General features: G+C 37.9%; 2 protein-coding genes across 2 annotated transcripts; both read right to left on the bottom strand.

Annotated features, from left to right (window-relative positions):
- Positions 1–350: 350 nt before the first annotated feature.
- On the bottom strand, positions 351–1,746 carry LOC308418122 (hemoglobin subunit beta-H0; the record flags this gene model as incomplete). Its single annotated transcript, XM_080913445.1, has 3 exons — positions 351–479; positions 1,301–1,523; positions 1,655–1,746. 3 exons carry the CDS (start codon positions 1,744–1,746, stop codon positions 351–353), a joined length of 444 nt encoding a protein of 147 aa, XP_080769571.1.
- A 2,232-nt stretch (positions 1,747–3,978) lies between these two features.
- On the bottom strand, positions 3,979–5,225 carry HBE1 (hemoglobin subunit epsilon 1; the record flags this gene model as incomplete). The annotated part of the gene is made up of 3 exons (XM_080913443.1): positions 3,979–4,107; positions 4,791–5,013; positions 5,134–5,225. The coding sequence occupies 3 exons, from the start codon at positions 5,223–5,225 to the stop codon at positions 3,979–3,981; spliced, it is 444 nt and encodes a 147-aa protein (XP_080769569.1).
- Between the last annotated feature and the right edge of the window lie 5,669 nt (positions 5,226–10,894).

Raw genomic sequence — 10,894 nt, 5'->3', positions numbered from 1 at the left:
CATTATTTTTTCTCCAGAGAATTAATCCTTTGCTTTTATACATGAAAATTCTCCCCAACTTCTCATTTTGCCTGGGGCCCTAGAAAAATTATATGACATCTCCTCTCGTGACTTGCAACACATTTTTCAAAGAAACGCAGGTGTCCTCTGTCTCTCCCCTACCATCAGCCCATCAGCTTTTTATCTTTGAATACAAACATAAGTAGCTGACAGAACAAAATAGGACTTCGTATATTACTGAAGCGAATGGACTTTATTAAGCAGAAGCCCTGCTTTCAGAGACTAGCACAGTGGTCAGATGGAGAACAGAGCTGAGGAATATGCAGAATGCTGTAAGTCAGGGAAGGGGCTCAGTGGTACTTGTGGGACAGAGCAGTGGCCACCCCTGCCACCAGCTTCTGCCAGGCAGCCTGCACCTCAGCCGTGAATTCCTTGCCAAAGTAAGAAGAAAGAACAATCACCAGCATGTTGCCCAGGAGCTGTGAAAGGAAACAAAACGATACACAAAAATGAGAAAAGAAGATACAGAAAAGAATTTACAGGAAAAATAGTATTTGTGAGTTATCTTCCTTGAGGACTCCCCAGTAACTTACCCAATCTAATGAGGAGGTTGGTTCAATCCCATTGCTCAACTGCCTGCCCATTTTGCCCCCAATCCTCTCCTGCTTGATCCTTACCATTTTCGACCCTTACCCCTTTACTCATTCACCAAAGGCCTGGCTTCAATCAATGCAGGATTTCAGTGCAACAGCATATTTACTGGAGTTTAAGTCTCCAACAATGAAGGAAGCAGGCACTACTATGATATTACTCATTAGGATTGTAGCATTTGTTAGGACGTTTATCAAACCAATTAGAAAAACCTGTCAAATTTTCCTGAAGTGTCAATCATTAGAATCCACATAAATGAAATATTTCTCTCTTCCCTAGAACAAAATGTGAATTTCAAGGGATGCATCTGCTTCCGTGTATGTGCTGCCTTCTAAAGTAAAGCAGAAAGTGAGAGCATTCTATAACCAACTCTAAAAGTCTGCTTCTTTGTGTCTTTTTGGTAGTGTTCTAGTCTCAGGATTAATGTATCCCAGAGAAGTATTAAACCAACTGGGTTACATACCAAGACACTAAATGTCTGTGTGAAAAACTTTTCTGAACAGTTACAAACACTTCTAGTAATTAATTGGCACAAGATCTATACCCATATATTTTAAAATCTGGCCCACCATAAAGAAATCAAGGTACTGACTTTTATTTTTCCCCGTATTAAATTTAAATTGAACACATGAGCAGTCTCAGAACTGACCTTGAAGTTCTCAGGATCCACATGAAGCTTGTCACAGTGCAGCTCACTCAGATGAGCAAAGGTCTCCTTGAGGTTGTCCATGTTCTGAACTGCCAAGCCTAGGGATGTCAGCACTCTTTTGCCATGGGCTCTGATCCGGGGGTTACCCATGATGGCCAGGGCAGAAGAGAGATTTCCAAATTTGTCAAAGAATCTCTGAGTCCATGGATAAACAATCAGGAGCCTAAAACACAGGAAATTAGCAGTTAAAAAAATCAGAGTGTGTCACAAACCCCTATAGGAAGCCTGGAAAATTCTGCCATGCACAAGGACAATTTCCCTCCATTCCTTCCCAATCTTGGTCTCAGACCCTACCTTCCCAGGGTTTCTCCTCCAACTTTCTCCAAGTCCACTTTATCCCATATGCTTATGATAGCTGCCTTCTCCTCAGCTGTGAAGTGAACCATGGTGTGAGGTCTAGAAGCTTGGAGATGATCTCAGGTGTGCAGAAGCAAGTGTGTTCAAGAGGCCAAAGGCCTGGCCTTTTATTCTTCACCCTGGACCTTACCTCCCTTCCCTCTCCCCAGGACTCTGAGGCCATTGGTCAAGAGAGGCTGGGCAAGACAGGGGTGGGGTCCAGTAGGTAAGGCTTAGATAGCATTCCCACCAAGATAGTGTCAAGTAGGCCCCCTGCCTCAGAGAGAGAGAGACCCTCCTGCTGCTGTTTTCACAGCATTTACTCTTCTTCACTTCTGTTTGGTCCCTTCTCCCAGCAGGAGATTTTCAAGGGTATCTTTGTAATTCTTTCCTTTTCCTTTCAGACTTAGATGGACTAATATATTTAAGCTGAAGCATAGGCAAATGTGAAAGAGCCTCAGCAAGTTTGAGGTTCTCTTCAGGTAGAGACTCCGGACCTAAGTGACTTAAACCTGCCTCTGACTCACAAGCCATGTATTTTCTGTAGGTTTAGGCCATGATCTTCCCAGTTTCCACCAGCCCTGGGAAAAAGTTCCCATTGCATTGCAGTTTCTGAGTAGAAATGAATGACTGTGATGTAGTAGAACATGTCTCTGCACTTGTCTACACTCTACTTGTATTTGTTCTATGAAATATACATTACATCGAGGAGTATACTCTATGCAACAATGGCATTTTTCACCATGTGAATACACCATACATTCAGTCACTAAGCATTATGCATTTGCACTGGATAAGTATAGTGGCATGTGGGTTTAGCCTTCTCTGTGCTGATGTTAGGTTATATGCCAAAAATGCTGAATGACTGATCGTTCTGTATGCTTGTCTGTAATTTTGAATATTTTAGAATAACTCAAATGTTGCAGGGATATTTCTATTCAGTTCATATGCATGGTCACAGCTGAGCAGAATTATACATTCAGAAAATTATTGCTAGTTTTGATTTTCTAATAACAGCTCTCACAATTTCTTTGGTCTTTCTGTATAGAACTGTGTCAGTACCGAAAACAAAATTTGAGAGAAAACCAACTATGTAGTTGACATAAGACATTTGTGAGATAGTAGTAATGTATCCACACCTACCAACATTACCACCGGAACTCCAGTTCTTGGGGAAAACTATAGCTCTGATCCCCGGAGCATCTTCTTTCACACACACCAACATAAGTAAGTATATACACATAATCATGTAAAGCTCAAAACAATAAATTTCTAAAACTATTTTTTAATTATAATATGCTTACAATGTATCTTCCTTTTCTTTTCTCCCTCCAAACCCTTCTTTATACCCTCCTTGTTCCTTTCAAACTCATGCCATTTTGTCATTGTAATTTTATGTGCATATATACATATGTATAACGTGTGTATGTATATGTATGTGTGCATGTGTGTATGTATAAATTTCAGTCTTCTCCTCTTTGCAATAGATAAATACCACTACAGAAATTCATAATCATTCAGACTTCAGAGTTGGGGAATCCAGCCCCTTTACATTGACAAAACACCCCATACCCCAAGTATCAGGAAACATTTCAAAAGGACAAAAGCTTGTAAGAGCCAAAAGACCAGGAAGCTTACTGTGGTTCACATTTACTAAAATGTGTGGAGCAAAGCCCATGAGACCTCAGCCATACACAAAGAATTACAGGCAACTAAGGGATGCTGAAGCATGAGTCTCTCCCAGGGATGAACACATTGGTTGCCCAGTAAATGCTTTTTAGAAGAACATACACATTCAATAATTTAAAATAATCATTTTATACTAGATCTTGGATCTTGAGAAAGCTTTTTCTTAATGGTAATGGAATATCACAACCTGCTGTAAGATATCACTTGTCACCCTTTTCTTCATCATCTACAGTAAATTTTCATATTTCATGCAATGCCTTTTTCGCTAAATTTTTCTTCTCTTTGAGAATTCTTTCCAGCTTTAGACTCTCCCTGAGCCTGTAGAAGCCTTCCATTGCATCTACATTTTTCTCTTGAGTCCTTGCAGGATTCAGGGAAATGCCTGTGTCTTCCTGTGCTACCCCTCATCCATAAACATATTAAATATGTCGTTCATATAAAAATAGAAAACAGACAACACAAAATGAATTTTTGATTACCAGGAAGAATGATCTTTATTAAACATGCTGTATTTTGAAGGGATAGTCCAGTATTTATGTGCAAGAAGAAGGCATAGGGGACACACAAAATTGCTGGACAGTTAGAGAGAGGGCTCAGTGGTACTTGTGGGCTAGAGCAGTGGCCACCCCAGCCACCAGCTTCTGCCAGGCAGCCTGCACCTCAGCCGTGAATTCCTTGCCAAAGTGACTAGCCATAACAATCACCAGGACATTACCCAAGAGCTGTTGATGGAAAGACAAAAGAGATAGATTAGTGTGTTAAATGAAGATTCAAAAAAGAATGTGCATTAAAAAAATAAGGAAATATTTTAAACCTACACTCTAACACATTCAGCATCAAAGTTCTCTCAATCATCTCTGATGGGCATAGGTTCCATTTCTCCATTGTACCCCTCTCTTCCCACTCACCACTGTCCTGCCCGAATTCTCACACCTTCTATTCCCATCATATTTATTTGCCTGTCTTGTTCTTTTCACTCTTCAGTTGGCTAATATCTGTAAATATTAGTTCTGGACTACAACTGCTCTTGGTGCAGTTTTTAAACTGCCATCAATGTAGGAACAAGCCTCCATCTGTCATAATATTCACTTGGGAATTTATTATAATTTTATATGTTGATATTCCAACTTTAAGTTGTCTCCTAAATTTTTTTCTTCAATGTCAGTCAATAGGACCCACAGAAAGTTAAGATATTTTTCCTCTCCATAAGTCCAAGATTCTATTATGACAAAATTTCTAAATGCCTATAAACTAATTTATCCTTCATACAGCCATTTGTTGTCATCCTGCCTAGACAAATGAGCTTTAACAAGTAAGTAAGCACCCCCCACACTCATATTATCAGCTTCTATTTCTTGTCCCCAAGACAAAACAGAGACAAACTGTGGGATTTCCCTGGACTTACTCTAAAGTTCTCAGGATCAACATGTAGCTTGTCACAGTGCAGTTCACTGAGCTTGGCCAAGGAAGACTTGAGGTTGTCCAGGTTCTTAATGGTTTCTCCAAAAGCAGTCAGCACCTTCTTGCCGTGGGCTTTGACTCTTGGGTTACCCATTACGGCCGAGGCAGAGGACAAGTTCCCAAAGCTGTCAAAGAATCTCTGGGTCCATGGGTACACAACAAGAAGCCTATAAAGTGGAGAAAGGAGAGTAGAAAAATCACCAATCCTCAGAATTGTTGTCTTTTCTAGCTCGTTGTCCAAGGGACTATTCACTCTTCTCCCAGATGAATCGACAGTCAATTCTTACCTTCCCAAGGCTTCGCCTCCAACCTCTTCAACGTTCACCTTACTCCATAGGCTATTGATGAGGTTCTTTTCCTCAGCAGTAAAGTTCACCATGATGTCAAGTCTGGGAGGTTGCTGGTGATCACAGGAGTGTCAGAAGCAAGTGCATGCTGCTGCTAGAAATGGTGGGCTTTTTATGCTTCACAGACAGTGGTCTGCCCCTTTGTTCTGCATTATTCTTTGAAGCCATTGGTCAGCCTGACCCGTGGTCCTCATGGGTGGAGCCAGGCCATGGGAGGGTCAGCAGTGACTGTCCACTGTGTTTAAGATAATACGCATTAGATATGGAGGCATTCTTTCTTTTTTTTTTTTTGGCTCCTCCTTCAACAAAAAACTGTTTTTCTTTCACTTATTCTCCTTTCATTCTCTACTTGCCCCATAAAAACTTCCAGTATAACACTCATCTGTCTCATCGCATTTTCCAACAAAGGCACAGAGATGGGAGCATAGCCCACTATAGGAAAAACTTTCCAGTCTAAGATAACTTTACCATTTTGGTTAAGAATGGCTACAAGGATAAGAACAAACTCAGGAAAGGGGAGTTTTTGCTGTGCACACAGAAGTGTCCACATTACATCTATTTGTCCTTTTCTTGGGATATGTGTTTTATAACTATATCTCCTAGATATGTGTTGCATCAAGGAGACAAGAGTTATACATGGTTGCATCTAGCAGATGAATACAGTAGCAAAGGACTGACAATGGGTCTGAATATTCAATTCCAAAATATAATAAGAGGGACTGACATCGCAGAGATGATAGATATAACAGGTTCATGTCCTGTGCTTCTAGAGAGTCCTCTGACCAACCCTCTGTGGACTTTGGCTCCACTGATAATATTACTCTAAGCTCTTTTCTTGCTTGTTTCTATGTAGGTATTTCCCATCTGTGAGGTGGAACTAAAATAACTTTAAACTAGACCTTGTGACCCAACTAGGAGTTAGTGAATTAATGCATCAATAACTTTAAGAAACATTTGTGAATAGTCAGTGTTATAGCTGAAGGATGGCTAGTGTGCTTGATTTCTACTCTCTTCTTGGAATAAATAACTATCTCTTACATACTGAACCTGAAATATGAAGCCTACACTTATATGTATTTAACTGCATCCATGTGCAGGAAGGGTAGTCTTATGCCATCCTATTTAATCTGAGTATGGTAAGACAGTTATCCTAACCCACCTTTTATTTTCATGAAGGAACAAAGTCATATAACTGTAAGATGAGAGAATTGCTGACCAAGGGAGGCAGGATCCAGACTTGCTCCGTTTGGCTTTCTATCTACAGGAATGTTCTCCATCCTGCCTCTGGCCAGTTCTGCCTGCATTTCTTTATTTTTGCCTCCCCTATTGCTCCCTTTGCTCCTAATAACCCTGAGTTTCTCTTCCAACACTTTCATTTTTAGTTTAGTTCTGTTTTATTTTTTACATTATTTTTTCTTCTGGGGCCCAGGTGTTAGTACTTATTTTTTATTTAGCAATGTGGCTTTTGTGTCTCAAATCTTTGCATTCCAAATTAACTCAGAGAATCTTCTCTAAAACTTTTGGCTTGCCTTGACTTTTATGATAATTTCTTATGTGTTTAACACAGCCACTTCTGACACATGAGAATGCCTCTCCTTTTCTTTCACCTATGATTGCAGAAGCTTTATATAGTTTAAAATCTTCCCAAACTGGCATCATTACAAACCATTGAATCTCTTCCCCACTCCCGGTTTTTACTCTACATCATCTTTTGGGTACAGATTCTAACCCACGGCCAATATAAATGTGAACTTATCTTTTCCTGACATAGACTAATTTGACAGACTATTAGCTACTAAATAATGTACATTACATATATATATATATATATATATACATATATATATAGGATTGTCTAGAATATGAATGCAGTTACTTTATATATGCTGAATTATCTACATTTGGTGTGATATTGCATGCACTGCATCTTGAACATATTAGATTAACTGGAATATCCACTTCATATAGACTAAGAGTAAGGATATCTGTAATAACTAAAACATAATATTTTTACAAAGTTCTGTGGGTCAGTTTAAGTTTTTCTTGCCTAGAATAGACAGCCTAAGAAACTATAACTCTAAGTTGAGAAAAATGTTCAGTTATTCAAGTTTAAGACTAAATAAACAAAAACAGCTGGCTGTCAGTCCAAGAGCATAGTAAGAACGTTGTCTCAAAACCTCAAGCCTGAAAGGCTCAAACTATGTGATGTTTGCCTCGCATGTATGAATGGATTGAATCCTTATGTCTGCTACAACTGTTTTAAAAGAAAGAATCAAATATTATGCCAATTTTAGATGTTATTAGTATGAAAAAAATTAATATGTGGTGTTTGTAGTAAAATAGGTCCTTAAACACAAGTTTTTCTGTGTTATCAGGGGGAGGGGGGATAGTCTCTACAGATGTTCTTCATCATAAATAGTTTTAAAATAGAAAAATTGTGAGTGAAGTTTCTGAACAGGAAAAAATGTTTTGCAATTCTTATTAAAAGAGCTGGTCACTTACTCTGTTTCTGTTGTGTGTCTCCATTCATATTCCAAGAACAGTAATAAATTAGATGGAACAACTCTCTTAGGTGTTTCATTAAGCAGGAATGACTTACATACTAGTGGGAGCAAGGTGGCACCCTACAGAAAGTCTCAAACGTTCAAGGAACATGCTATGGACAATGTCAAAGATACTTCATGCACTAGCCTTATGATTTGAAGATGGGTTGTAGGGAGAGCCATATCTTATCCTTATACTGAACTCCTTCCCTTTTCTGTTCAGAGCAGACACCTGCTTGACTGACCTCCAAGGCTACACTGAAAGACCAAAGAAGTGTATGGATCTTAATTACCAAGAGAGTTTTGACTAGGAAGAGAAAATAGAAAACTGTAGTCAAGGAGGTATTCTCCAATTTGTTCAGCTATTGAACTTGAAGTTTATACTTGAATCTGGTAACCTGAAGAAGTCATAAATGACCTATATTTTCCTAAATAGTTCCGTTAATTTCTTGGTTTCATTGTCACTTTTTAATGTTATACAGTACTGCTACATTTATCATACGTCAAACATAAAGAAACAAATGCAAAGAAGTGTAAAATGTTTATACAGGCTCTCCAAAGCAAAAATAAAAAAGATGTTATGATATAAGGTAGGTCACTTAATCAGAAGAAAAGAGATTAATCACTTATCTAGGACTAATACATTTTTTGTTGAACTATAATTTGTCACTATTTAAATTCAAGCAAAACAAGTCAGACTTTTTTAACCCCATTTTCGCTTTCTCATTGACAGAAACCTCTCACACCTTCCAGATAAAACAATTTTCTGCATTTTTACAGTATCCCATAATAGCCCATCATCTTCATGTCATTCTTTTTTAATTTGAGTCCTTTAGTAAATAAAATTGTCTATTCTCATGAGTAAAATTTCAGAGAACTCTTATATTTCTATGTTAAATATTCTAACCTGTGTATTTTATAAACTGTGATCAACCTACTCAAAAACTCTGACATAGTAAAACAGACAGACACTCTTATTAGAGTAGGTACATACTTTTTATTTTCAATATTTTACTTCAGTTTATACCTTAGGGAATAGCCAAAATTTTTTGTTCTAGCTAACTAATTACATCAATTAATAACTAGTGAACTTTATTCAAATGTAGCCCCTCTTAAGTATATGCTAACTAAATATTTGAATAATTTCTAAATAAAGTTGGCTCAAAAGTCATATTGATGCTCAGAGATTAGACTTCTGTGGCTAAATGTAATTTTTAAAGGTTTTATTTTGTGCTTAGGACCCTAGTTTGCAAAGTGATTTTGGAATTTTTTAAATTTGGTAATTTTTCAAATTTAACAAAAAAAGGAAAAATAGTACATCTTGGCTAGGCTTGCTTCTTCAGCATTTGCTTTGTCCTAGGTGGAAGCTAGAACTTAGGGTAATTCCTGAACTGTAAGCTCACATCTCTGTGGGAAAAGATAAATATATGAGGATTAGCCAAGTAAGCAAAGATTAAATAAAAACCACCTGACAATGGTCAGACCCTGTCTTTTAGCAAGGTCATCACCAGTGGGCATTGTGAGAAACTGAGGCCCTGTGCCCACTGTCCCTGTAGTTGGCAATTCATAATGATTGTTCTAGCCCCAAAATTCATAGTACAGAGAAGTTATTCTGACAGTAAGTCATCTCAGCCTCTAGTTTATTGAATCTAAGGCATCTACAAAAGGAAGCTTTCCTTTTTCAGGATCCTAGAGCGAGGTGCCAAGAGAACAATTCTCAATAATGAAGCCTCACTCAAGCCTGTGTTACAGTTTCTCACTAGACCAATTTTTCCCTCTCCATCTTCTCTGTTTTCTCTTTTTTTTCTCTTTCTTCTTTGTTTTTATGTTTGTTTATCTGTCTAAAGGCTTATGGTTTTATTTCATTTTATTTTAATAAATAGAAAGAACTGGTGTTATTTTTCTTCCTCTGGGACTTGAGCTGATGACAGTTGGGTGGGGTCAGAGACTGTGGTGACAGATAAGGGCCAGAGCTGCACAGAGCTGAGTCAAGGTTGGGGCCTCCCTAAGATGGGGGGAGCCAGAGTGTTTGAGATCCTGGCTTCTTTGGCCCATCATTGCTTCTTCATGAGTAGATAAGAGGGATAGGTTATGAGAGAGTGTTTGAGGAGCTGGCTTAGGAAAACCTGATAAATACATTTCTTGTAGTACATATAAAAGTTTATAGATATTGTTATAAATGCAAGACTACTACCCAAATTTTTAAGGATACCATGTCAATGTAACTTATGATGCCTACAGAGCCAAGTAAATGAATCCCATTCTCAAAATCAACTGAGATGTATTTTTTCTTAGAAAAGAAAACAAATAAACAACCTACTCAAAAGGTCAAAGAGGGTTCAAATTATTGAAGAGGTAAAATGGCTTCAGAATAAGAAACTTTTAAGTGTAATCTTATTAAATCTGATATGTCATTTAAAAGTTTGTAACTAAGGATCTAGCCCAGTAGGAAGCTGTAGAAAAAAAAACTATTTTCTGTTAGCTACCCTAGAGATATTTTATATCTAACATGTTTTCTCTGGGTTATGGCTCTCTTTTTCCTGAAGGAAATGAATGTCATAGCTGAGTTGTCGGCACAATGCTCTTCTCATAATGTATATATAGTGCAGGATGCCTGCCATGATTGAAAACACTCATGGTCACACTAACACATGCTAATTTCTAAACTGGAGTATGTATAAGTATAAAAACTCTGAGGGTGAATAAGTAGTAACTTTGTGCTGACCTCCACCTATGCCTGTGGTCATTACAACCATGACCTCAGAAATGTCTTGGAAGTTCTAATAGACTGAAATTAGATAAATTACAAATTATTTTGGAATTTCTCTATATAATAGACCTTTAGCCAAAACAACATCAGGCAATATCCCTTACAGATGGCAACTAGTGGCTTAGAAGCCAACGTTTTTTAGCTGAAAGAAGTTTACACTTTTTTTTTGAGGAAAAGAAATCTCTGGGATGTCAAAAAAAAATCAAAAGAAATATATCTATATAGAGAGGGTCTTTGTACAGAAACTATGGCCTCTAAGTAACAAAGGAGGATCAGATGCTTCCTTTTCTTCCTCTAAATGTGCATTTGAAACCCAAAGTATCACCTGTCTTTCTTGGGTATCTCTACATCCCTGATGAAACCTCTCATTTTTACAGTGGTGTGAGAA

This window comes from Micromys minutus, assembly GCF_963924665.1.
Source record: "Micromys minutus genome assembly, chromosome: 2".
Classification (NCBI taxonomy): Eukaryota; Metazoa; Chordata; class Mammalia; order Rodentia; family Muridae; genus Micromys; species Micromys minutus.
This window is presented reverse-complemented; position numbering and strand designations above follow the sequence as displayed.